At 44.1% G+C, this 26,617-nt stretch overlaps 4 protein-coding genes across 7 annotated transcripts; 1 reads left to right on the top strand and 3 right to left on the bottom strand.

Annotated features, from left to right (window-relative positions):
- Positions 1 to 130: 130 nt before the first annotated feature.
- si:dkey-211g8.9 (free fatty acid receptor 3) lies at positions 131 to 3,641 on the bottom strand. Its single transcript, XM_053862697.1, has one exon. It carries the CDS (start codon positions 3,110 to 3,112, stop codon positions 2,129 to 2,131), a length of 984 nt encoding a protein of 327 aa, XP_053718672.1. The 5' UTR covers positions 3,113 to 3,641; the 3' UTR covers positions 131 to 2,128.
- A 370-nt stretch (positions 3,642 to 4,011) lies between these two features.
- On the bottom strand, positions 4,012 to 8,840 carry tekt2 (tektin 2 (testicular)). Its single transcript, XM_053862696.1, has 10 exons — positions 8,609 to 8,840; positions 7,847 to 8,012; positions 7,655 to 7,780; positions 7,262 to 7,467; positions 7,049 to 7,192; positions 6,737 to 6,851; positions 5,998 to 6,105; positions 5,784 to 5,927; positions 5,632 to 5,711; positions 4,012 to 5,348 (listed from the first exon to the last, which is right to left on the bottom strand). Exons 2-10 carry the CDS (start codon positions 8,000 to 8,002, stop codon positions 5,144 to 5,146), a joined length of 1,284 nt encoding a protein of 427 aa, XP_053718671.1. The 5' UTR covers positions 8,003 to 8,012; positions 8,609 to 8,840; the 3' UTR covers positions 4,012 to 5,143.
- Positions 8,841 to 9,273: 433 nt separating this feature from the next.
- On the bottom strand, positions 9,274 to 18,102 carry usf2 (upstream transcription factor 2, c-fos interacting). 2 transcript variants are annotated; one of them, XM_053861340.1, is made up of 11 exons: positions 17,662 to 18,102; positions 15,658 to 15,701; positions 15,482 to 15,591; positions 15,074 to 15,184; positions 14,403 to 14,559; positions 14,242 to 14,329; positions 13,181 to 13,225; positions 12,711 to 12,769; positions 12,339 to 12,430; positions 12,137 to 12,265; positions 9,274 to 11,061 (listed from the first exon to the last, which is right to left on the bottom strand). In XM_053861340.1, exons 1-11 carry the CDS (start codon positions 17,697 to 17,699, stop codon positions 10,975 to 10,977), a joined length of 960 nt encoding a protein of 319 aa, XP_053717315.1. In that variant the 5' UTR covers positions 17,700 to 18,102; the 3' UTR covers positions 9,274 to 10,974. The 2 variants fall into 2 exon arrangements, with proteins under 2 accessions (XP_053717315.1, XP_053717316.1); XM_053861341.1 differs by lacking the exon at positions 13,181 to 13,225.
- A 1,743-nt stretch (positions 18,103 to 19,845) lies between these two features.
- Positions 19,846 to 26,410, top strand: LOC128756743 (lamin-A-like). Of its 3 annotated transcripts, none has more exons than XM_053861336.1 (13): positions 19,846 to 20,107; positions 20,763 to 21,105; positions 22,313 to 22,469; positions 22,901 to 23,026; positions 23,098 to 23,268; positions 23,494 to 23,619; positions 24,470 to 24,690; positions 24,761 to 25,022; positions 25,085 to 25,192; positions 25,258 to 25,377; positions 25,688 to 25,744; positions 25,812 to 26,009; positions 26,081 to 26,410. In XM_053861336.1, the coding sequence occupies exons 2-13, from the start codon at positions 20,768 to 20,770 to the stop codon at positions 26,114 to 26,116; spliced, it is 1,920 nt and encodes a 639-aa protein (XP_053717311.1). In that variant the 5' UTR covers positions 19,846 to 20,107; positions 20,763 to 20,767; the 3' UTR covers positions 26,117 to 26,410. The 3 variants fall into 3 exon arrangements, with proteins under 3 accessions (XP_053717311.1, XP_053717313.1, XP_053717312.1); XM_053861337.1 differs by lacking the exon at positions 19,846 to 20,107 and adding an exon at positions 20,542 to 20,592; XM_053861338.1 differs by lacking the exon at positions 19,846 to 20,107 and having other exon boundaries at positions 20,518 to 21,105; positions 25,815 to 26,009.
- Positions 26,411 to 26,617: the final 207 nt, after the last annotated feature.

Raw genomic sequence — 26,617 nt, 5'->3', positions numbered from 1 at the left:
TACGCAACTGTGGGAAACTTCAAGGTGAATGAGACACAGAAGATCAGTGCTTCACTCTGACTGGTTTTTATTAAGCATTGCTCACATCTCGACCCAATAAAATTGACATTCTTGCAACACAAAACACACATACGCAGGAAACAAACCGAATTTAAAAATCATCCGCCGTCATCTGACAGAGGGGAGCGAGTGCAACTTAACTTGAACTGTTAGAGTGCAAGCCATCACAAACACAGACGTGATGAATATTTATCATCATTGAAATTCTGACTCTCTTTGAGTTGCCATACTGTAATGGGAATTGTGCATTTATTATGTAATATTAATGTTGGAATTGCTTGTGCTATTAATAAAGAAGTTATTCACAGACGGAGGAATGCTGAATGAGTGAGGAGAGTTGGTTGAGTGCGCGTGAGAAAGAGAGAAGTGAAGGAGGCCCGAGCAGACATGGAACTTGTTGGCGGGTCCAAGATCAGACGGAGGAGGCTGGAAAGTATTATCTTCTCCAGGGCTGGATGGAGCTGGTCCCGATAAGAGACACCTGGATCAGAAGAAGGGGGGGCGTGTCTTGCGATCGTTGCCATGGTTACGAGGGAGCCAGCAACTGGCACTGGCATCAACTTCTGAGGACCAATCAGATGAGGTCGTAGCCCACGTGGAGAACTTTTGTGTATAAAGGGTCAAGACCTCATAGTTTTTTGTTACTCTACCGGACTACTGCTAAGGCTGAGTCAAGAGTAGCTGCTGAGCCAGAATTCTGCATGTGTGTTAGACTCCTCTGTCAGGGAATACATTTCTGGGATGTCACTTGTTGGTTTCTTGGAGTAAACGGAAGGTGTATTTCCAACAATTGCAAATCTGTGTGAGTTTAAATAGGGGTTGCTATGTATTGTAAAACATGTGGACATGTGTATTCATGATTCTATTTGTTTTCATTCATTTCATTAATGGTCAAAATGGAGGACGACTGGACTACCTCACATATGGGGGTTTAGAAGTTAAGACTTGACCTCAGCAGGATAATCTCCCAGGGATGAATGGCAAAATGGCAAATGTCTTGTTTGGTTACCTGCTATTATTGAATGTATACAGAGTGGGCCTAAGTCATGCAGGGGTGGCTTCACTCACATAGCATGGGGTTTCCATTGGACTAGAGAAGCGGGCTACAACGTGATGCTATAGTTTTTTGTCTTACTGATAATCATCTTTTAAAGAATCAACAGAGTTCAAGTAACACACACAAGAAGCGTGTATTAATCTTATAAACTAAATAGGTGACTGTGGAAACTGACCACGGATGTTAAATGAATCTGTTTGACTCAGCATTTTGTATTCAGCATGACCGATGGTTTATCTCCCTATGACCTGTTTAATAACCATCCAGAATACTGTATTATGAACAGGGTCAGTATTACGTGACATAGAAATAAAATATAGAGAGGAATAACCTAATAAATTAAGAAGAGACGTTTGACTAAAACACCTTTTTTATTTTTTCAATGGCTCATTTTTTAATGCCAAGCAACACTGACCCTGTTCTGGCTCCATATGTATGTAGTTCTGAGATATTCTAGTCAGATAAGCAAAGAGTACCACTGTTATCAATGAAGTTCCTTCAATCCTGATTTTTCTTTTTTTTTAATTCAATTGAATTGGGTTGTGGAGATCCTGATGAGAATTCCATTCTAACTCCGATGACAGCTTTTATATGACAGCAGGTGTCATAAAAATCCACAGGATTGGATGCAGAGGACGATATGGCACATGACTGGAATCATTAAAATGAAGCGTTTCAATGTTGGCTGCTATCATGCTGCAATGATCAACCGAGCTCTTGAAATGCAATTGCCTAATCTACGCTGTGCATTCACACCCGTGAATCTCTTACAGACAATCTCAGCTTGAATGGCTCAACACTTCCTTCTATCATCCATGTGACCAGATGGAAATTCCACTCTGAGCTGAAACAAAATGTCCATTGTAGTCAGACGCAGCCATCTCCCCAACTCAAGAAACTCAAATGGTTAAATCATAAAGGGAAAGTTTGTCATTGACCCTCATATTGCGAAGAATCATTTCTTGTTTCAGTTATCAATCCGTCATTGGCAGAATCTCCCGGAAGTCAGGGTCACCTTTTACAGCTGCTTTGCTCGTCTCCCCCTGCATTGTTTGCGCTCTGACAAACTGCCTCCGTATTGGGTGACGTGCAGCGATGACGCATGCCATCGGTCCGACTGAAATGACTCTGTCGTCCGCACATTTTTCCCAAGAGTCCCCTGGACATGGCTGGAGACAACATCAGCATCACCATGGGCTCCAGGAACACGTTGCAGGAGCTTGTCAACATTGCGTAGACTCTCCACTCCACATTTGTCTTCAGGGCGTAGCCGACAATGTGCGAGATATTGTAGGGGGCGTAGCAGATCACGTACACGGCCAGCGTGGAGAGTGCTACAGTCAGAACTCGTCTCTTACCCATGGGTCGTAGGTTGGACCGCCAAACAAGGGTAACGCATCTCAGTGTGCAAAAAGACGTCACGAATAGAGGCAGAAGAAACAAGGAGATGGCCATCTCTAGGCGCAGTGGAAGCAGGACAGCCAGCTGGGACGTGTTGAAATTGTCATAGCAAACGGAAGCATCGTTCTGGACGGAGACAAAGTTGGCGCCTCCTTCTGCAGCCAGTCCAATGCCCATGTGAATGAATACCAAAACCCACAAGGAAGCACTGATGCAGCAGGAGAGGCGGGCCCGTCTGTACCGCTTGTAGATGATCGGAAACGCGATGCTCAGGTAGCGTCCGACAGTGACCGCCGTGATGAACAAGCAGCTGCCGTAAAGTGAAGTGAAGAGGAAGAAACTGTAGATGGGACACACCAACGCCGGCAGCGTCCAGTTCTGAAGCAGGGTCTCCATGGCCTTGACGGGGAGCCAGGCTACCAGCGCCAGGTTAGCCATGCAGAGGTTGAGGGCGTAGACCACATTAGGCGTCGCTCCACGTTTGCGGGCTTTGCGTACATACACGAAAAGCACCAGCAGGTTGGCAGGAAGTCCCAACAGAAAGGTGAAGCAGTAGACAGCAAGCGCTACACAATCCTTGACCTCCACCTGCATCGCTTCAGTTGAAGATGTCAGCAGTAAAGGTCAGGCATCCTCTGGTCTCAGATGGCATCAAGCACGTGACGTGTTTTCTCTCCATCTGCGAAACAACAGTGAAGAAGCATCCCAGCAGGCAGCTTCTCTCAAACGTCTCCCACGGTGAAAAAAAGGAGGCGTTGGCAACAAGTGGGCACAAAGGGGGCGCGGTCCTCACGACATCACAACAGCGATAGGGAGAGCGAAGCACTCAAGTGGAAGCGGCAGGCATTTAGCCGGCACCAATCTGCCTTAATTGCCCTCTCAACGGAGGGCATCAGACAGGTAGCATCTGGACCCTTAAGTGAAATGATTCAGAAAGATCCAGGCCGTAAAGACGCACATGCACACCCACTCAGAACTGAGGCCCAAAGATGCTTACAGGCCAAACTGGAAAGCCATAAAAGCGCTGAAGATGATGGATCGGGAAGTGTTTAGCTTTGGGCAGCATAGGCTTGTTTGTCACATGAACGCTTTTATGGTGGAGAGTGGGTTTACCTGATGTGACTGTCCGGCAAGACAGGCGCAGTGTAACGCCGCAGGAAAAAATGGAGCAGAAAATCACCCAGGGAGGTACCAAGAAATGTTTTTAAAGCCGCTCAAAAACAAGCTGCCGGCCTCTGAGCAAACGTGAACCAAAGACAGGCCGATAACACTGTTTGCTCACTGTTATTACTTTATTTAAGAGTGTTATTAAAGGCAACACCATCACACTTTAGGTTTTCATATTGTAAGTGACAGTATTAACACTGTTACTGCAGAGGACATGGATCAATCCATCTATCTATCTATCTGTCTGTCTGTCTGTCTGTCTGTCTATCTATCTGTCATCTATCTATCTATCTATCGTTCTATCTATCGTTCTCAAGGTTTCTAACCAGCTCCAACAGACAGCAGGGGTTGAGCACATCACGCCAGTATTAGCCTCTCTGCACTGGCTGCCTGTTCACTTTAGAATCAACTGCTGACCCCTAAAGAGCCAGGTAGGACCCTTAGATCCTCAGGTGAGCCTCTGCTAGTTGTCTAGACTTAAATCTGCCAGAGGTGATCTGAATAGAACATGTACCGCCACCAGTAAATCCCCGCAAAAAACTATACGATGTAATATCCTCCTAACATTTTCTCAGTTCTCGCTCACTGAAGGCCTAGCTGTCCACCTTTGTAGTCGAGTGAAAACATTCTTCACCATTTTGTCTGTAAATCCATCCATCCGTCCGTCCGTCCGTCATGGCACAGACCTCAGAAAACTAGGCTGCATCACCTGGATAAAACCTCAATGTTTCCGGCGCTGTTTGCCAGAACATGCTCGGGAAGGTAACTGGTTCTTCCTCTTGCTCATTTCTCTCTGTTATAGATCTGTGTTAGATCTTGCTTTATTTCCTTTCAGATCATTTGTTCTACTGTGTTCTAGTGTTACTGTCTCTTTTCTGTTGATTGATCCCTGTATTTCTCCACAAACGTGTTGACCACCTAATGCTTTATTTGTCATACAGTTATGCTTCTTTTATCTGTATGTACTTATTCCCATTCTTGTTTCTAAAATACGTTTTCCACCCTTGGTTGTGTGCCTCAATTCTCCAACTATACTCGTGTTTACGCTTCTTTGTCACAGTGATGTAATGACCGGGACAAAGAATGTCAAAAGTCAAACCAGAAGGATCAAAAGTTTGTGGGTTTTTTGGAGCGAAACCCCTCTCTAAATGTGGTGGACAGGTCAAAGTTCACAACTTTATTGCAACCCCCACGCTCCAAAACATCTGAACAAACATGAAGACCTGTCGTTAAAGCTAATGGCCGAGAAAAACATGAAAGATCTCGTATGACTGGACAAGTTGACCGAACAGATTTAAATAAAAATAAAGAATCGCTGGAAGGCGAAAATATTTAATAACTTTGAACCAGAATCTGGGCTGTTCTTTAAGTGTGTGTTACATAGTAAACTCATACTATTTCACACTTCAACATTATAAAATGTTTTTCAATAAAGCGTTGTAACAGCTGACAGTGTTCCTACTGAGTCAAGAGCTGTAGGTTTCGTCTCCCACTAGAGTTCATGAGTGGCACCAGTGGAACCAGGTTCTTGTCCCCTGGGGGTGCAGGTGTGAGACGGGCGCGGGTGTTCATGGTGCGCTGCTCCAGAAAAAGAGCTTCCTGTTTTCGAGAAAGGTCCTCTGACATGCGGGCGTGATGGAGTGACATTTTCTGAAGTGCAAGTCTGAGCAAACAAGAAAAGACGAACAGGCTATTAGGGTCGGCATCTTCTCACTGACGCCTAGAGTCCATGCCTCACCAGGATTCAAACCCAAAACATATATAGTCATTGGTGCTCCCCAGTGACAGTTACTGTAGCAAGTTTAGTTTTAACAGCACATCAGGGCAAAGGTGTGTCCAGGAAACTATTATCTAGATCACATCAATATTACAATATTGATTTTCGATTGTCCTGTTTGACAGTCACCTCATGCATATCAATTGATGGAGTTCAAACCAGTACTCACTGCGCCTCGGACAGCTTCAGCCTCAGGGCCGCGATTGAAGCCTCCAGCTGCTGGACTTCACCCACCAGCCCAAGCTGCACCTGAACACGAACAGAGTCCATCGTCTCAGCATAATAAAACTTTAAGGCCTTCGTAATGCCTGATGTACTCACCTCGTCTCTGCACAGGTCCATACCGGGTCTGCCGGTACGGTTTTCCAGCCTGGTGTGAGCCAGCTTCAGGGAGTCCGTCTTCGCCTGCAGGTCTGCGTCCAGTCGCTGGATGTCACAGTCCATTTCTGATATCTCAGCCTCAGTCTATGAACGAACATGGCAGTGAAAACATTGCGGACTCAAGCGCGACTAAACTTCCTCTCTGTCAGCTCACGTTTCTCAGCTGCCACTGGAGCTCGTCGCGGGCTTGTGCTTCATGGTGGTTCCTTTTCCGCAGAGCGAACGCAGTGGCTCTGTGCTGAGCATCAAGCTCATTCTGCAGCTGGTGTTCGTCCAAAATCATCAGTAAATGCATTTTTCCTGTCATTTGTCAGACTTTAAAAAAGCTAATCATTAATGTGATGTCATGTACCTCTCACCATTTCACCATTCAGGCAATTCACCCAGCAGGTGCTACTCTGTCCCGGCAACCGCTTACTAATGTTCAAAGTTGCCTGCCTGCATTTTAGATCTTTGCCAGCAGTTTTAAACAGATCAGACATCACTCTGAGATATTAATGCCTGAATCGGTTGTGGGTGTTTAGATGGATCAACACATGAAACATTGCCTATTATTGTCACAAACATAGGGATTTATTGTTTATGAATTGTTATTATAAGCTACCAGACTGTGAACAGTCAGCTGAGGGATATTAGTTTTATGAATATCAAACACTAGTATTTCAACTTGGACTGGAATTTGTTAAATATTTCATCAATATAAAACTGTTTGAATGACTGTGGAAACAAATAAAGTTGGGTTTTATATTCATATTTAGCATGCTTTTTAAACGATTTTGCATTTCAGTGGAGCATGTTATCTTTTAATCTCTACGCTCGTAGAACCGGTACTGAGCTTCACGCTTCCCTCTCACAACCAAAACTTACACTCCGACAAGCTAGAAGAGCTCTACCTGGGCACGGCTGAGACTGGTGTCCTCTCTCATCTGCTGGGACACCTGCATCGCCTCCTCGGCCCGAGCCACATTAAACTGGCTGAACTGGAGCCACTCTTCAGGCGTAGTCGATCTTCAAAGACAAATGTGGAAGTTATAACCGATCAGCAGCAGCATCTTCAGACAGATCTGAGTGGTTCTGCAAAGATTATTTATAGTACATGGTGGTGTATTTAAGAATGTAGGTGAGACATTTCTACAGCATGTGTGCACATGATTAGTGTTGCGCCGAGCTTTCACAAGCTGTTGTGTACATATTGACATTATTACCCAGACGGGATGCGAGTCGGGTTGGTCTTCAGTGAGATCTGCGGCGACTCATTGGTGAGCGACAAACACAACATATCGATGTCCAAGGCCTCCATCTTGTTCTGCAGGTCGGCGGTCAGCTGGTGTCTGACCTCTTGCAGAATACTGAAAAAAAAGGAATCCCTGAATAAATAAACCCACAGAACTGATGTTGGCGGCAAACACTCCACTCACCATAGCTGCTCAAAGGCTTGGTCGATGTGCTGCTGCAGGGTTTGTTGAACTCTTTCAATCAGCTCGGCTTCTTTCTTCAGCTCTTCATCCACAGGGTCTGCGACCAGCTCCAGCCCCCGACGTCCGTCCCTCAGCGACAGGCACTCAGTGCTGACCTCCAGGGGGACGGCAGCGGCGGCCAGAGCCTGCTCCGTCTGAGCTTTGGACTTCCACAGGAGTCAGGGTGAGACGAGACAAATCTCATTTGTGCTCAGATTAATAAACTTTATTTCTAACCGACAGAGGGAGCATTGAAATGCATATTTGAGAAGTTGCAAATTATGAACTCAACCCCAAGGATAGGGTGAAGAAGATTCCAAAACAAACGGCATTTGCTTGGAAAGCACAACATACCAGAGTCAGGGCTTCCATCTCCACATCTAACTTCTGTGCACAGCTTTCCAGCGTTTCCTTCCATCGGGACACATCCCAGATGCGGTCACTCAACCTCCGAGAGGTGTCGCCCTCCTCCCAAGTTGTCTGCAAGAAAACCAGGAGGGTGGCATGACGGGCACCTTCACAAGGAACCAGACTTCAGGAACCTACCGTGCAGTTCGTCTCGTTGCGCAGGGACCGACCTTCTTGTCGGAGTGACGAAGATACGTGACGCCCATGTTGTGCCACAGCAGAAAGCTGGTAGTTGTTACTGGACCAGTCCAACACACTGTGGCGCAGCCCAGGCTTTGCAGGAAGAGCTGACATTGTGCTGCCGCTGAGACATGCAAAACAAAAAAAAAGTACAGCTGGTCTAAGTAAATATTTAGGTTTATGTCCCGATATTAATACGAGAAACGCCTCTATGTCACAGTTAGAAAAACACATAGTCTGTGTCGAGTTTTAATTTATTAATTAAATATATATGTATATATACAGGTATATATTAAAAGTTACCGTGTGTTTAAATATGCAGGCTTAGTTATGACATCTCTGAGTGTTCGGTTCACCATAATAGTTATGTCAAATTTGTAGAAATTAGACTTTACATGGTTCTAATCTAAACAAGAGACCGTCATGGCATAGCAACACCTTACACACAATTTTGTGTTTTTGAAATACGGCTAGCGACTTCTATCTACACGACAATGTTTTTGTTTGTTTTTAAAAACATTTTTATGTATTTTTGCACAAATATGCTTGCTATATTTTCAACATTATAACTGTGAAATGATGACAAATAGAGGCGCTATCGAGTGACGTCATGCTAACACGTATTAGCTTTTCTACACGATCAAACTTCAACATAAAGGAAGACGAAAACCTTAAACGTGATGTGTAAAAACAGTATTTTTTTCCACTCGAGCTACTCACCGATAGCTGCGGAACTTTCTCTTCGGCCTGTGTTTCGTGGTTCTCTACTCCATAGCAACAGTTCCAAGGAAACAAGCAAACGCGTGAATTATTTAAAAAAAATGGCGTCGGATTCAGATAGAATAGCGCCGTTATTTACTTCAGGAATTTGTGACTAATAATAGACTGACTTAAAGGAGTAAAATAGTTAATGATCGAAATGCATTATCAAAAAAAAAAAAAAGCTGGGGGAAATGTGTTTTAAATTCTGATTTATCTTAGTCTTATTTCGATGCATTTTGCTGCTTTGACTTATTATTTTTCCCTTGTGACGTTTAAGTCTAATACGATTTTGACTGGAAATCACTGAAGTGCATATTTGAATAATTGTTAAAATCCCCATATCTTAGCATGAAAGAAATACTTGGTGAATTGATCTCTCTTATTGCTTCAAAAACATTTTTGTGAAAGAAGAATTAGGTCTATTCATTTGCATAAAGTTTAACTGCGATTATTAATTCTTAAAACTAATATTTCAGTTTAAAATGAGGATCCAAAATTGCTCCAATTACCGTGATACTGAAGAAAATACACTTGTATATATTACATCTACAGAAAATTAGTCTATAGTCGTATAATAATAAATGAACACGCCTTATGATGAAAAACATTTGTGAACACTTGTTTTATTAGTCATGCCAGTGGTTGTAATTCCATGCTGTGGTGACCTTCAGTGTCGACAAGTTTCCGACCACCATCATCCAAACATTTCTTGCCTATTGCTCGAATCATCCATCAACAGCACCAGGATTTAAAATCATTTAAAAATCCATTCGACGTCTAACAACGCTCATGATCCTCGTGAAAAAATAAAAACAGAACAGGTATTTGCTCTTGAATTATCAGTATTTTTTTTAAGTAGTTTTAGAAATAATCGGGGTGAACAAACCCCAAATAAAACAATAAGAACCACATCTTGACAATCAATATTTCTTCTCTATTTACATTGCGCCGTAAATGGCGCAGGACCTCAGTTAGTCAGGGGATTCACCTTCCAGTGCATGATCCCAATTACCTGAGCTGGTTTTCGCCTACTATCTCTATTATTAAGGCTTCGAACTAATACTGTGTACAAACCTCTACTGACTGAAAATAACAAACCTGTGTAACAGCAATGCTGACAATCTAGAAGAATTGCTGCTGCAGGAGAGACTCTCACCCTCGGAAAACATACGGAATTAAGAAAACCTCTTCCTTTTCGAGCGAGTTTAAACTCTATTTTTATTCAGCAAGATTATTTATGAAATGAGATATCTCAATATAATAGATCATTTTGTCGTGATTCTCGTATAATTAACCAAAGGTTATTATTTGAAATTAATACCATAATTTCAAAAAAAAATGTTGCAAGCACAAACATATTTTTTACCAACTAATTCACCGTAATTTAATTTCGACCGAAAACACTTTTTTTTCTCTTGAGTGAATGCAATAAGCTTCGGTCCACATTCTTCAAAGACTAATAAATAAAAAATATATAAAGGGGTTAAAGTCAGTTCATGACTGGTCATTAGTGAGATTGAATTGGAGACTCACAAACCAAAAGTAAAGGAGGAAAGGTTCCGATCACTTCGGCACGGCGTCATGAGAGCGGAGCAGCCACCTCTTGTGCGAGTGTGGTGGTGTAAAGCCTTTGGGGTGGAACGTTGGGGGGAGTACAGAGAAGGTCTTTCTAGCCCTCTGTGTGTTCGGCTAGGCGCTAACAGATGCTAGCACGTACGCCCGCAAAAATGAGCACGGTGTATAAAGTCGAGCGGAAGATTGGCGTCACACTTTTAAACTGTTTCGTCGTTGTGATGTGAATTATAATGTGTAGATTATAATTCTCTGGTTTGAACAGAAGACAAAGATGCATATGCAGGAAGCGACAAAGCCCCTGGTTTCATCCTGTCAGGTGCAAAAACAATGACATAAATATGACAGAAGTATATTAAAAACAAACCTAATTTGTACCCAAAATACAAATATATTTGCTGCACGTGTCTTTTAAAAACACCCGTGCAAGCCTTTCTGTTGAAAATAAAATAACGCTGTTCAAATGTGCCTGACAAATAAGAGTGGGTTTAGTATCAAGGTCCTTCATTTTAAAGGTGAAAGTGACACGCTTGGTGCTCTCCCCAACGACTACGGACTCCCTTCAACTGTTGCGTGGGGACGGTGTAAAGAATAAGAGGTTCCGTTCCAGCTCGACTTTAACCTTCACATTCCGGCGGATTCACGTGGATCCGCGTCTCGAAATGAACACGTGAAGCGTTGGTGACGGATGAGGGCCCTGCTCCTGTTCAGGTGAAAGGGGAGCGACGTATGAAGTGTCCAGTCCACCATCATTATGGTGTGGCCTCTCCGTTGAGCTCTATGCCGTGCTGCTGGAGCTGAGCCCGGAGGAGCGCGTTATCGTTCTTTAGTTCCTCAATCTGGGAAGACAAACCACAGCAGGCGGGTCAACAGTGAATCTGGCGTCAACATCCAAGCAACGTTTTTTTTAATTCTTATTTAATGTTTGCTTTATCTGCAGTTCGGTTTCCATATTAATAAATACGTTAGTGCATTGTATATATGTGGTATCAAAAATGGTATCCAGTACGATCCGGTCGATATTGGACCCGATTCAGGCCGCTATGAGAGGATCTGCTGTCAGACTTTTTTTTTCAGAAGCCAGTCCAATCTACCAGTGCTACTATCCTTATTTGTGACATGCCATGAATATGGACGTCATATGACAGGTGCAATCAAAGTACCACAGCAACCGTCGCTGCAGGAAACGCGACAGAAGAGTGTGAAAGTGTCACCTGAGAGCATCAAGGCCAGAATGAAGACAGAGAAATTTGTGGAATTCACTCATTTACTCAACGACCAATTGCTTTATGTAGTGGAAAATGCAGGTTTTCGAGGATTTGGAATCACGCTGTGAGCTGCCAAACCGGCACACCATCTTGGATACGCTCATCCGCCTGTAGTATAAACAGCTGAGCGTCTCAATCCCGTAACGTTGAGAACAAGCAGTTGCAGTAAGTCAAACGACTGACATTTGGAGTTGATGTTACTCAGCCTGATACCACAATAGATAGACTCGACTCTTACTCTGCAAAAAGCGGTGCAGTGTTGCGGCTCACACACAGGCAATCGCTAAAGCAGTTGAAGAGATTCTGAATGCATGGAAAAAGTTGCTCTTCTATTTCAAATGTTGGACTGCTGTGTTAACCAATACCTTACTATTTAATATAGCCATATGTTAGTATGTTAACTTCTGTGGTGTTTTCGGGCGTAAGTAATGACTGGTTCACACTCATATCTACAAACTTTTTTTAGTGACTAGAAGCTATTGGTGAGTAGTTTTGCAACAAGGTTTATCAAAGGTTAACTATTAAAAAGCATCCATATGTGAAAGTAGTTCCTGGGCGTCCAAGGTCTAAGAGCAAACCATCATTTCATGCAGCTCTCGCAGCACTAAGGAGCAGAGGGTGGCCTTCAGTTCCACACGTAGTTCACCTGTTGTCTTAGCAGCTCATTGTCCATCTCTACCCGTTCCACCTCTTTGAAACCCTCCTGCAGTCGCTGGTTGTTCTGACGCAGTTCTCGGATGTAGTCGCAGGCCTTCGACAGGATGACTCCTTTACTCTGATGTGGAAACAAGACGCTTAGATTTCATCCTCCTTCTCCTCCAGAAAATCCCTCCATGGGCAACACTTACGGCTCCAGTTCTGCTGTCAATGCTGCAGTCGGGAATGATTTTCGATAACGTGACGATCCAGTTGTTGATTTTGTCTCTCCGTCTTCTCTCCACTGAAAAAACACGCTATTCAGTGGATCTATTTTTTGCATTTTCTTGGTTAATATTTGACACCTTACGTCACATGTGTAAAGTAAACACAGTGATGACCAACGCGCGCGGGCAAATGTGTTTGTATCATAGTTATGATGACAACTAGTTTGCACACTTTATGGTACGACGCTTGACACACACACACTCACAATCATTAACAGACTGACGATACACACCCACGTTTTAAGAGTGGTGAAAGCAATGCAATTTGTGACCACATTAAACAACAACAAGACACACCTTCATTGTGTTGCGCCCGCCGCCTCTCGTCTCTCGGCGCCCTGGTGCCGTCCACCTTCCTGCAGAGACAGAGTAGAAGGACCACCACGTTGTTAAGGGACCCTTACATATATCATATAAACTGGGCTGAATTTCATTGCAAGGACTGCATCACAACACACTAACAACGGCTTCTTGATCATAAAGAGTTTTGCAACAGTGAAGCTGGTCCAACTGGATCGTGAGGAGCTGAGTAACAGACGAGGGCAGGTCTAAACGAACACTCAGCTTTAAGAGCTTCTACCTTCCAGCACGTGTCACTATACGCTTTACCTGTTTCCGTGGCAACCAGTGTTGGGGAACGCTTAGAATGCATCATGCCTAAACGTGACTGTTGATGACCGCAGTCACTGACACGATGCAGCAAATGCACGAACGTCAACAAGACATGGAGGGGTCGGGGTGGGGTCAAATGTGAAAGTTCTCCTCACCAGTTGGAGCTGCCATGCTGGAGCATCTCGCTTTCACCGAGGTCTCTGGGGATGGCAGGTAAGTAGGACAGAGGGTGTTTTTTTTTTTCTTCTTCTTTTCTTACATTTTTAGTTTTACACACATTCACTATGGCATCCCCATTCACTTGAGAAAAAAATCAACAACACAGTTCTTTCCTGAAGCAAATACAGGAGCAACAACCAGATTCTGGCTTCACCACGAGGTGAGCCCTCGGCCCCTTGATAAAAACACATTTTGTGGTTCAATAAGGCAAGATATTTCACGAGATTTCTCAATTTCATTTTTTGATTTTGTGGCCTCTAGTTTTCCAACATTCCCACAATCACATGATTCTGCATAAAAATAAAATATAGCAGAAGAGGTAGACGTAGGTAGCAGATGACAGAGGAGGAAAAGGAAGCTCTCATTTGGGGCCCTGAAGAAGAGCCTGTTTCACTCTACGGGCTGTGTGTACTGTGACCATAAGGCTCTTTTTTTGCTGTCTGAACCCTGCGGCTAATATATGGATTTTTACAGGCTAAAGAGTGACCTTAAGGCACCCAAAATGTGCCGTTCCCCCCCCCCCCACGTGTCCACAGCTCCGCCAGCACAGCCGATCTCCAGGAGGACCAGAGACCAGAAGGAGCAGCTGAGACTGCTGTGGTTATAGACTGGTGCGTCTTATGTATGAACAAGATTGATTTTCCTTTTAAAATATAGTGATAAATTCAGAAAAACATTGGAAAATATTTGTATAGTTGGTAAATTAAAAGTGGACTTGCTTAAATGCAACTTTTATTCGTGGCAATAAATAGAATAATAACAAAAATACTTAATTCTTAGAACTTAATTTGAAGGTTTTTTTGTTTGCTTTTATGTACATGTTAATATTTGTTTTTTTCCTAGGCACGTATTTAATATTCCTTTTGTTCTCAAGCAAACTTGGCTTGCTTGAACAGGCTTTGCTACAATAACAGAACTACCCATTCCAGAACTGAGGCAATGAAAAAGGAGCAGAGCAAGAGTGATGACGGTTGAGTGCGCGGAGATCCGAACTCACGTTGTGTAGGTGTGTGTGCGAGGAGCGATGGAGCGAGGGGTCGCCGTCTGAAGCACGTCTTGAGGCGTCATCATCACATAAAACTGACCTGTGAAAGTGCACATCAGATTCAACTCCACAGAATAGAGTGAGTTTGTGCGAGTGGTCTGAGCGAGCCCAACCTCCTGCTTGTGTGATGGCTGGATCTGCGCCGGCTTGCACCGACACGGCGGCTCCGTCGCCGACGGTGGCGGCAGGGAAGTACGCAAACCGTGTCTCTCCACCGACGGTCTCTGCGACGGGACTCCCTCCGTTACTGAAGGGGTTCTGGATCACAGTCTGCATGTTTAAAAATACAAAAGTTAAAAAAAGAACTGAAGTTCTAAATAAATTTAAGGCAGCAACTAACAAGGATTTTGATCTTCAAATTGTCACCAACTACCTTAACCACTAATCGAATAGTTGGGATAGAACGTGCAGTGGTTGGCGAACACTGCAACATGTCTGACTGCAGTGTTATTAATACCATATAAATAAATAAAGCTAAATAAAACATGGTCATATATCATATCATAAGCCATTTCTCCTCTTATTGGTGATTGTGCGCAGAGAGAGAATGATGACATCACGACTAATGAACCTGTTGGTGACAAATTTAATCATGGATTACGCAGACTAGTAGTTGCAATCCTAATCCCATATAAGGTGGGATTCAGTTCAGGCAGATGAGCCAGACACATTCTTTTCTAGGTCTTTCATCCTTCACTTTGCAGCAAAAACTGCAGCTTTTTGAAGGACTTTCGTCACCACTATTCAAATACTGACAGTAATTCTTAAAACAACAGCAACTGACCTGAGCCACAGTCTGCGGCGCCCCAGCAAACGCTGCTGTCGAGACGACACTGACCGCCCCTGCCCCGTCTGCCGACGAGTCATCTGTTAACTGCACTACTCTGTAGGTCACCTGAGGACAAACCGGACAAAAATTAAAAAAATGCGTTCCTTATTAACGATGAATACATCGTAAATAATGAAAAGATCACAATTTAAAATACTATATATATATATCTATATATATATATTGAAGACAGATGATATTGTAATAAAAGAGGGTGGGGTCAATCTTTATTTCACCAAGAATAAACAACAAAGCATGCTAGCGGCGAACATACGAGCTAGCGGGAAGTATGTCGGCCGGTGTCAATTGAGGAGCATATTCCACCCTTGCATTTCTCAAGTAAATGACGTGTGTTGAGGTCACCTGTCCGCCATTGTTCTCTGTTCGAAACTGGTACTGGACGTTGTGGTCTGTGAAAGCTGCCTGTGGAACCCCAGCGATGGTCACTGCTGCCTGCTCCTCCACCGAGTCTCCTGTAAAACGCACACGTTAACAAGAATGAAGAGGAAAAACAACAACACTCTCACAACAATGCTTACCTTCTTGTAGCTGCACCACCTCCTCGGATTCCGATTTGTCGTGACTGAAATGAGAGTCGGAGTGTTAATGAATGATGATGCTTCACCTGCAAGGTGAATTGAAAATGTGTTTTGTTTTAATATGAACCCTAGTCAACCAAAAGTATTGAACTGGTCTGATGTGCTGAGGCCGAGCGCTGGACTTTTGACAAATGTTTTGCCTAGTTGCTGATTTCACACACTGTTATGGTTCAGTTGGTTTAGTTACTCAATACGTTTTCTCACATTCTCCTCCTCAATACTGAGCTCCCTTTCCATCTGCTGGCATTTTAAATGTTATTAGTCATTTAGGAGCAAGTGACAAGACGCAGATTAAGTCACTTATTTTTTGGTGTGTCTGCTAGCTACAGAAGAACAAGTTGGACCTTTAACACCAACCACCACTCATTGTTTTTTGGTTTTTCAAGATGAATTAATGGTCTGTTTTAATCGCATCTATCCATCAGCCGGTGTAACCAGTACTTCTTCTTCATTACTAGTCTAATCTGAACTACCATCTGATCCACCCTTGCTGCACAAAGGAGCGATTTCAACGCACTTTTCTGCCCAGTGCTGTCAGGTGGCACAACAATAAAATCTGACCATCAATTATTTGTTTACCATCTACTAATACAATTTATATAATGTATTATTATATATGTACTATTGACTTATGTACATTCCATTTATTTATTTCGGCATGATATACATTTATATATTTATTTGTCTTCAGCGTGTCACTTCATTTTTTTTAATGGTGATGCTTTGTGGATGTGATGCCTTTAGTATGTGTCAGTGTCTTTGTTGTCATTAGCTGCAGTGGCACGTTGAATTTACCCACTGTGGAACTAATAAATCTAATATAATCTGAACTAATCTAATCTAAACTAGACCAGAGTGGGCAGGGAGTCGGGGTGTAGCACATGGGTGTCAGTAATGTAGGCCAAACAAAAAAATGGTAATATTGAACTCCACCTAACAGGAAATTTAATTCTAAATATTTTAATTATGTGGAGTAATTTTACCATAAAGCATCTGTGTCATGTGTTTCAAAACAGTTGTTGCCACCAACTCCTCATGAGACACTTGGAAGCTTCCAGATTCATTGAAACATTACTCATCTCAGCAGGCTACAAACAAGCGTCACAATATCTGCATGCGTTGGAGTTTTCGTACTTTTGGTGCACTTTAAATTTGCCATTTCACCTTCTTACAGCCACATTCAAGGATCTGGCGGGGCCGGATTGGGGCCCCACTGCCTTGGGGTTCGTGGGTCACTTAGAAAGTTTGACCTCGGGATGGGAGGACGAGCCACACAACAGATTCTCAAGTCCCATTCTGCAAGAATCCAGTCAGTGGCTCTGGGAAAGACGAGCGCTTTGGGGGTCAAAGGTGACCCCAACGAAGACCATGAGCCTCCTCCACCACAAGTTGCTTCACTGGCTGTTATTATAGCGCTAGTAACAGCGAGTCCGTGCATAAGTGTTGATATTTTGCGAGGAAAGGGCGCCTCCACATGAGGTGGAAGAGGAAATGCTTCACAAAAGTTATTGCTATTTGCATGAAAGAGCATTGGAAATCAAACGCTCCCTCGCTCAAACTCACCAGAGACAAGAACGCTCGCTGCCTGAGAACCACTTCGTGCAGTTACAGCGCAATAAAGCTGATAAAGATGCGCATCAATGGAGCGCTGTCGTTAAACTGGAGAATGAGGAGTAAAACAAAACGGAGACTCGTAATAACATAACAGATGGTGGAGGTTGCAAACAGGGCGCTAGGAAAATAGCTATTTTTTTAAAATGTGTATAGCGTGAATGAGCGTCTTTGCAGAAACCAGTGTGCCTTCGGCATCTGTGCATGTACAAGTGTGAGAATAGACTCTAAAAGTGTGAATCACAGAAGCCTACGTGACTGGGAGAAACAGTGTTTATAGGCCGAGGATGAAGCCTTTATTGCGGGGCAGGAAGCGGGGCGGAAGCCTCTCACCTCGCCGAACTGTCCAGACTCTGCTCCAGTATATCCATGGAGGATTCCCGGGTGTGGAACGCCGATCTTCAAAGGCTCGGATTGACGGAGATGGAAGCGCTGATCACGGGGACAAACACTCGGGTCATGTGAGGAAGACAGCCCAGGACACGTGAGGCAGCGAGCGGACACGAAGACGTAATGGAGGCCGATGCAGAGCGGCGGAAGCAGCGGCAGCTAGTTCGCTCCACAAGAAAATAGTCCGTACGCGGGCGACGCCGCGGCTCCGTGTCTCTTCGAGGGATCACAAGAAGGTTCTGGTCCACTGGATGGTACCGAACAGTGAAGGTTATTTCAAGTGAAGCAGATTGTTAGAAAACGTCATGGATTCCTTCTTGTTCCACTACAACAGTTTTATCCGCCTAAAATAGCCGGCTGCTACAAGACACGGACCGGACTTCATGTTAGTGCGCGACGATGTTGTATTATATTGTGTTTTCTGCGGTGTGAATTATTTAACACTGAATCATTAAGAATTAATACCAGGCAACACATTGCAAAAGTGAAGACAAACGATGTAGAAACGGATTTACGTGTCGAATCTGATTTTATTTCGTCTACCGATCATTAAATATGTACTTCAATGTCCTACTGGTAATTCAATCCTGTTTTTAAAATATATTATTTGGCAAAATAACGTTGGTTAACAGGTTTAAATTGGCCTCCAGACATGTAACAACATTTTTTTCAGAATCTTCGCCCAGGTGACCGCGGAGCTCCAATACGGGTTTTCCTTCAAACCACATGACAGGAACGAGACGCGCATGCGCAGGCTTGGCCCCTGCACTCCGATCAGGCTAGCTGAATGCTAACGTTGCTAATTCAATTTGTATAAGGAAAACCTTTGAAACGCATATACATACGTGGTAGAGACATTTCGTTGTGGTTGTTGATTTATATTTTATTCAAAGGTATGAGCTTTTTCTGTACATTTTAACGGAAATTATTGACATTTCATTTATTGACTGACATTTGTACAACAAAACTGTTTTGTGTTATGTAATGCAAATACATTAATAAAATAATATTTAAATGTAAAGAAAGACTGACGTTTCCTGGTAGAAAACCTCAAGTAAAAACAAGAACACCAGTGACTGCCTTCCTGTCAATCAAATCATGAGCTAGAGTACCGTCATAATAAGAATAATCGCAGCCAAATGTGACACCAGATTACATCATAAACACAAATCAAAAGCTTTATGATGATTGAACAATAAAAACATGGTTTGCTTTTCTCCAATAAATTGCTACGGTTGTAAATTGTTACAAAATTGTAAACAAAAAGTTGCAGGAAAATGGAGCTCAACTCAACTTGAATGAATTGGACACAGCTAAAGTTCATATTCCGCACATATTCCCTACATTTTCTACCTCTACGCTCCCTATGAGTCATATTAAATCCTGGCTCATAACTCGCACTCTGTCTGTGCCTGTCCGTCCTTCACTCCCTGGCAACATCAAGTGGCATTTAAAGGGATTTCTTCCTCAATGACCACAAATTCCAAAACTTTTTTTCCTTTCCAATTTATAGCCTTTTGTCTGGCCTAGCTACAGTCTAAGTAGTTTATGAATTATTTGCTTGTGACAACACGTCACACAAAATCTGAAGCAACTTTTGATGCCAGTTGAAAAGCAGGGCTCCCACGCTATTACACTGTCTTTCATCATATGTGAGATTTAGGGATTTAGGGATTTAGATTTCAAGCTAAATCGGAAAGTATCTTTTGTCTCTCGTTCATATTTTTGTTCACTTCCAGATAGGTCCCACGAGACAGAAGGCGGCCCACGGTGCCCCACAACCAGCCACCTTCATGAACTTGAACAATCTACACTTTTATTTAGAACATCAAAGGTTCACTCATAATTCTTGTTGTTACAATCGCATGCAGTGAGTTTTGCAGAACAACAATGTTGATTTGTTTTGCTTGGCTTGAAATCACTTGGTTTAAAAGCCTGTGAAAGCATCTGGACCAGGTTGAATTCATGCTCCATGCAGCTCGTCGTCGACATGCTGGATTAATTGTCCTTTGCATTGTGTGTTCAAGACTGAGCCGTGTTCACCACAGGCTCTGAAATACTGTCAACAAGTGCAAATTAAAGTCTCAGAGCATAAGGCTGCCTCAAGTGTGTGTGTGTGTGTGTGTGTGTGTCGCACGGAATGATACACTTCTGTGATGGTGACTCATCCGAACCCACTACAGCAGGAGGGAAAAGGAGGAGGACAAGAACACACTGAGTGCCAGACTCAAGTCCAGCCTCCACCCAACTCATTCTTTCCTACATGGGCTCTGGGATGGATTTGCAGACGGTGCAGTAAGTGAGCTGTGTCAGTGGACTTGGGAGACTCCATCTCAAGATTATTGACTAAACCGTCACCAGATATCTGAAGAAAACCCCTCCATACCAGGTAAGTGAAATCTTTCGGAGGCTTTTTTTTAGACTTATGTACTAACTTTTAAAGTCGGTACGCGTGGACAGTTTCCACAAAGTGGTACGACAATGAAACCAACTACCATACTCTACCATAGGAACCAACAAATTCACGTTTCGCTAAGATTACACTTCTACATCACACTTTACATCACACGGTTCTCTTTTCAAACTTACTTAAAGCAATGGTCTTATAGTACAACAAGCATTGGATGAGAAAAGGTGAAATTTTAAGTTTATTTTTCTGTGCATTTTGGACCTGGCAGGAATAATATGTGTTATTGCTTACGATTATTATATTTTTTTGTTTAGAAAAAGTCTTAAGACTTTGATGCTTTATGAAACTAGAGACTTTGTTGTATACGTGGAACTCTTGCTCACATTCCCGCCATCTTGTAACGTTGTTATATCACTACAAGATGGCGTGGCTGAGAGCATTCGATTAGATAGATAGCTTTTATGGTGCGGAAATGCAAAAATCTAAACGGATTCAATAAGAACTGCGGTCTCAGGCGGTTTAAATGCTAAACTCGGGTGATATACATTTTTTTGTGACGATAGATTGGTGTGTTCAGGTTGAGTGAAAAACATTCGCATTGTGATGTGATGTGCCCTTTCTTTTCTGTCTAAAGAAACAATGGCGACCCCCAAAAATACTCCCCGAGGAGGAAACACTCCGCTCTCCCCCAACCGCATCACCCGTCTCCAGGAGAAAGAAGACCTCTGCAACCTCAACGACCGCCTGGCCGTCTACATCGACAAGGTCCGCTCTCTTGAGATGGAGAACGCCGGCCTTCGTCTTCGCATCACCGAGTCTGAGACCGAGGTGAGCCGGGAACTGACGGGTCTGAAGGCCGCGTACGAGGCGGAGCTCGCCGATGCCCGGCAGACGCTGGACTCGGTGGCCAAGGAGCGAGCTCGTCTTCAGCTGGAGCTGGGGAAACTGAGAGAGGACCACAAGGAGCTGAAGGCAAGGTGGGTGGCAGCAGATTGGAAGAGTTGACAAGCTTGTGCTCAACATATCAGTGTATACCGATGTTTACCTCAAGTCTCCGGGGATGTAGCTACCAGCCACACCCACTGGGAAACCTGATGATTCATACTTCCCCTTCTAACTTCCTGGCTACATCAGAATGCGCTAAACACCACAAATATTTTAACCCGGACTGTTCATTCCACCTTTCAAATTCCAAATCTTTCTTGGTCACGCCACATATCTACATGCCATTGTGCTGTATGTGCCGAATCCTCACAGAGTTTTACCCAAAAAAATCGCAATAGTTTATCAGGAAATGACCCTTGTAACGTGACGTACATGTCCACGCCAGATTCAAACAATAATCTTTGCGCTAAAGCACTCTGGAATCCGTTATATAAGGTTTATGGAAAATGAAAACAATCCCTCGGTCTTTTAATAACTGGTGCGTTAGCTCTTAATGAGTGATGCGGCGCAACCTTAGCTGACGCTCAGCAAACTTTAAGGAGACACTCCCTGTCAAATACTCGCCTCATTGCTCACTGCGCTTAAACGTTGGCCTTCCACTCAGCCTTTCCCAAACGCAGGACCCGCGATGACTAACTCTTTCCCTGGTTCTCCGTCTTCTCCATCATTATATAAACTACGTGGCAGAGTAGAAAGACTTCCACTCTTGCTTCCTTTACTTTCCATAAATATTGAGTTGAGTGTTTGGTAAAAGTCAAGCTGTTGCCATGACAGCGTGGAAGATAAACGCCAGCAGCTGCGGCTTTGTGGCTACCAAAACACGAGGCACATCACTGTGGTCGGTGAGTCATAAAGAGGCTGGGAAACACAAGTCTTTCCCCTGTTTCGCCAATCTTGAATCAAAAAATAGTCGTTCCGCAGTGGACACGGTTTGGAAACTATTCACTGGATTTCCTCTTTTTCTGAAAGATTCAGGGTCTGATTAGGACCTGATGGAAAGTACATTCTAATCACCATAACCTTTTTGTTATTCAGATAAAAAGCAGAATGACTGGTGCAACTGTTTGGGGATTTTGCCGATTTAAAACTCATTCTTCAGAGGACTAGAAACAAAAGGCGCTGACTGCAACTGCTAGCGTTAAAATCGTGGAAACCATTTGTCGCACGACACAAACACGGCACATAGCGTCGCTGCGAAGGGTATTTGTTTCATACTCCTATGACGGTCATTTGTGGCAGGAACTCCAAGAAAGAGTCGGAGCTCACGGGGGCTTTGCAGCGGCTCAAGGATCTGGAGGCTTTGCTGAACTCCAAAGACGCCTCTCTGACAACGGCTCTGGGAGAGAAGCGGAATTTGGAGGTGGAAAACAGGGACCTGAAGTCTCAGGTTGCCAAGGTAAACCCCCGTTTTTCATGGAGGCACAGCTGGGCCTAATCATGGCGCGGTTGCTAAAAATACATCCTCAATTCCCCTTCTGTTTTTTAAAAATAGATCAGCTCTGTTTCCACTTTCCTCTTCCTTGTCTGCACCATTGTGTAAAATACTGCGCCACGACTTTAGCTATGAGTCAAGCTTAACTGCCATCACAAGCTTAGACTCTTCTTCTTTTTATTTCGGCTTCTCCCTTCAGGGGGCAGATCATCTACCACCATCTCACCCTGTCCTCTGCTTCCTCTTCTCTCAAACCTACAAACTTCATGTCCTTCTTCACCACCTCCATCAATCTCCTCTCCTTTGACTAGCTTAGACTAAACCAACATATCATACAGCACTTACAAACCCTCTTAATTTATCATTCTTTTTTTTTCTCCCTTCACATTTTCCAGCTGGAGACAAGTTTGGGCGACGCAAAAAAGCAATTGCAAGATGAGATGCTGAGGAGAGTCGATGGGGAGAATCGGATCCAGACTCTGAAGGAGGAGCTGGAGTTTCAGAGGAATCTACACTCTGAGGTCCGACTTTATAGCTGTATTGAAATATACTGCAGAGTTTCAGGGTGACTCAAGCTAAATTCCACTAACAGGAGCTGCGGGAGACAAAGCGACGCCACGAGTCGCGCATGGTTGAGCTCGAGAACGGCAGCCAGCAGGACTTTGAGAGCAAACTGGCGGAGGCTCTGGCGGACATGCGAAACCAACACGAACTGCAAGTCAAAATGTACAAGGAGGAAATTGAGAAGACTTACAACTCAAAGGTGCGAGGGAGACAGCGCATTCACTACATTCAGCTCCATAACAAAAATATATATTATTATGAATTTGTTCTTTTTTTTTTAAACCTTTGCTTTCACATTTACAAGTTCTGCTTGCACATCACTACGACATATGTAGAGACAGGCTCCACTGTTCTTTAGATTGACTATAGTGTGTTTCCATCCATGGACCATATACAGTAACTGCTTCCTGTTGCTGTGCTTCAGTTGGACAGTGCACGTCAGTCAGCAGACAGGAGCAGCCACCTGGTTGGAGCGGCACATGAGGAACTGCAGCAGGTCCGAATCCGCCTGGAGTCCACATCTGCTCAGCTGAGTCAGCTGCAGAAGCAGGTGAGATGAGAGCAAAGTCTGCCCTAAACCATTTCAGAGAGTCTGATTCTGACTCAGAAAAAGTCCAACAAGTCATCAAAACAAATTTGCTTTCACTGTGGCAGTGCATTATGAGACTAACCGACTGAATAAAAAGGCCTTTTGTCCACCAAAGTGTCCGGCCCTCTGAAGACCGGTTTGGACACCACGAGTATAGACCCTTTTCCCTCGGACCATCTTGTATTCGCACCAAGCGCAGCACCCTTTTGGGGTGGCAGGGACATAGACGTGATGTGTCACAGGCACTGTGCCCCGTATGGGCCTAATCTTTGGGACCCATGGCAAAGCATACTAAGAAATGGTCTCCCTTAGGTTGATTATTTTGGCCCCATCTGGCTGTGGAAATCAGAATCAGAAAAACTTTATTAATCCCATGGGAAATGCCGTAACTCCCCAGGACAAATAGCCATAAAAGTGTCCTGGAGCACAGTTTTTATACAATATTTAAAATAAAATATATTACTCCAAATAAGTGCACACAAGCTGAAACATATTAAAGTGTAATAGTTACATATGACTACAGCAAGTGAGGAGGTGAGGTGATCTTCGGTGGTCAGTAAGTGCCTAAGTTTAAAAACCACTTCTCCGTGTGGCAACTTGGAATTGAACTGAAAGGCCAGTGGTCCATTAAGGACCTTTAACATTTATCTTTTATGAAGGCAACTCAACTGTCCCATTGATCCCACTGCAAAACCATTAAGTTTTAATTGACATTTCTTAAATCACTCAAACTTCCTGATACTGAAACAACATCAACAGTTGAGCCGTAGCTTACTGCTCCTTTAACTTTTCACGCTCTGGTTTTAACCAGCTGGCTGCACGTGAGGCAAAGGTGAGGGAGCTGGAGGAAGCACTCTCCAGAGAGCGGGACACCACCAGGCATCTTCTGGGAGAGAAGGAGAGGGAAATGGCGGAGATGCGGCAGCAGATGCAGCAGCAGCTGGACGAATACCAGGAGCTCCTGGATGTCAAGCTGGCTCTGGATATGGAGATTGGTGCCTACAGGAAGCTGCTGGAGGGAGAGGAGCAGAGGTAAGAGGTACCAGTGCTCCAGCAGGACAGAGGTTTCAGTCAAAACTGACCATGGTTTGATTTCCCTCAGGCTTCGTCTTTCTCCTAGTCCTCCACCGACCAGAGTGTCAGGAAGCCACTCCTCCTCTGCTCTCCACTCTCGTTCCCTTAACTGCGGCACTCCGACAAAGAGGCGTCGTCCCAACGACACTGACAGCGAGGCCTCGAGCTTTGCAGGCGGAGCCATCGCTCGCACTCGCATCACCCAGCAGGCCTCCGCCAGCGGGCGGGTCACCGTGGATGAGGTGGACCTGGACGGGAAATACGTCCGACTTAGCAACAAAGCTGATGAAGTAAGTGAAGGAGTAAGTGTCCGTCAACAGTCCGACATGTTGTCTAACACAGGCGTCCGCAGGATCAGAACCTGGGGAACTGGCAGCTGAGGCGCCAGGTGGGATCCGGTGCTGCCATCTCATTCAAGTTCCCGGCTAAATTTGTCCTGAAGGCTGGACAGAGAGTCACGGTGAGATCGCGGTTTGAAATCCACAACGGTTAAACCCCCTAACTTGGTGTTTTCTTGGTGAGCAGATCTGGGCCGCTGGATCTGGTGGGACACACAATCCACCCAGTGATTTGCTGTGGAAAACTCAGCCTATCTGGGGCACTGGAGAGCAATTCCAGACCACCTTGGTCAGCGCTGCTGGAGAGGTAATGAAGCAGAGTCTACACTTGAGAGCAGAAAAGTTGGGCGGTCACAACAGACAGAAGAATACACACAGGAAACAGGGTCCAGCAAACAGAAAATCGTATCACTTTCAGCCTTGCATCTGAACGTGAGGTCAGATGTGATAGCAAAAGTAAACTGGGCATTGGTTTAAGTTCCTTCAGTTGCATGCCCTTAGGTTAGCTCAAAGAGGGAGGTGTGCAGCATTGCGGCGTCACACTGGGACTTTTTAGGTCTTGTTTTGAGGAGGACTAGGTTGTGAACACCTCATAATTTCCTTTTTTTGTCAATCAGGAAATGGCGATGAGAAGAGTCACTCGCACTCACTTTGAGGAGGACGATGATGACATGGTAACTCAGTTGCATAGTCCATCAAACTTCAACGATGCAATGGGTTCTACAAGTGTCTTCCCCATAGCAGGTGGCCCACAGCACCTGTGGAGACGGCGAGTACAACCTGCGGAGTCGGACCGTCACATGCGGATCTTGCGGCCTTCCCTCAGAAAAGTCGGGCCACTGCTCCGTTACTTCGGCTTCACGCTCTTTCCGTAGTGGCGGGCTCTCTGAGGGTCTACTGCCACACTCCTACGTGTTCAGCACCAGCACCCCACGCAAGGTGAGCCGAAGGACCCCCAACAGTGTCCTGCCATGTCCGATGTGATCGTCACTCTTGATCTCTTTCAACAGAGTGGGACCCGGATGGAGAACTGTCCGATCATGTGAGGATCTGTGTGACGCCATTGGAAGTCTGTCAGAGCCTTTTTAATCCAAAAAGGATTTTGATGTAAACAATGATTATTTTTTTTCAGTTATTTATGCATGTTTATGACGTACATTTGTTCATTCTTTATGATGTATGAGTTTTTTTTAAAACATTTAGGCATTTTTAAAAAATAAAACACTTGTTTTTTTAAAGTTCATATTGACAAGGGAGCGTTTTTCCTGTACTATGTACCCACAAGAAAGTCGACTGTTGGTAACCAATTGCTATTTTTTTCCTAATCTCAATAAAATTCTTCTTCCAGAGGTGTGTTTCATGTATTGTTTCTTCTGATTTGACTTGTACGGAATGGAATAGAATGGAATAATCACAGCTTAATCACCGTAAACACAAAATAAAAACTAACATTGGAAGAGCAAAAGACAGTAAATCTCACAAGGTGTCGTGAAGTGGAAATGCTTACTGTTAAAACAAAACAACAGTTTAGAACGGATTTATTGTCT

Source organism: Synchiropus splendidus, chromosome 4 (assembly GCF_027744825.2).
Source record: "Synchiropus splendidus isolate RoL2022-P1 chromosome 4, RoL_Sspl_1.0, whole genome shotgun sequence".
Classification (NCBI taxonomy): Eukaryota; Metazoa; Chordata; class Actinopteri; order Syngnathiformes; family Callionymidae; genus Synchiropus; species Synchiropus splendidus.
The sequence above is the reverse complement of the archived record's forward strand: the minus strand, read 5'-3'. Positions and strand labels throughout refer to the sequence as shown.

What these genes read in the sequence shown, in the direction of transcription:
- si:dkey-211g8.9 (XM_053862697.1), bottom strand. Translation starts at nt 3,112, where the DNA reads ATGCAGGTGGAGGTCAAGGATTGTGTAGCGCTTGCTGTCTACTGCTTC.
- tekt2 (XM_053862696.1), bottom strand. Translation starts at nt 8,002, where the DNA reads ATGTCAGCTCTTCCTGCAAAGCCTGGGCTGCGCCACAGTGTGTTGGAC. An exon ending in CCGACTCGCATCCCGTCTGG is followed by an intron (nt 6,852 to 7,048) that starts GTAATAATGTCA and finishes TTGTCTTTGAAG; the next exon opens with ATCGACTACGCCTGAAGAGT. An exon ending in TGGACCTGTGCAGAGACGAG is followed by an intron (nt 5,712 to 5,783) that starts GTGAGTACATCA and finishes GTTCGTGTTCAG; the next exon opens with GTGCAGCTTGGGCTGGTGGG.
- usf2 (XM_053861340.1), bottom strand. Translation starts at nt 17,699, where the DNA reads ATGGATATACTGGAGCAGAGTCTGGACAGTTCGGCGAG. An exon ending in CGCACACACACCTACACAAC is followed by an intron (nt 13,226 to 14,241) that starts GTGAGTTCGGAT and finishes TGCCATCCCCAG; the next exon opens with AGACCTCGGTGAAAGCGAGA. An exon ending in ATGAGCTGCTAAGACAACAG is followed by an intron (nt 11,062 to 12,136) that starts GTGAACTACGTG and finishes TTGTCTTCCCAG; the next exon opens with ATTGAGGAACTAAAGAACGA.
- LOC128756743 (XM_053861336.1), top strand. Translation starts at nt 20,768, where the DNA reads ATGGCGACCCCCAAAAATACTCCCCGAGGAGGAAACACTCCGCTCTCC. An exon ending in TTAGCAACAAAGCTGATGAA is followed by an intron (nt 25,023 to 25,084) that starts GTAAGTGAAGGA and finishes AGGCGTCCGCAG; the next exon opens with GATCAGAACCTGGGGAACTG. An exon ending in AGGCTGGACAGAGAGTCACG is followed by an intron (nt 25,193 to 25,257) that starts GTGAGATCGCGG and finishes CTTGGTGAGCAG; the next exon opens with ATCTGGGCCGCTGGATCTGG.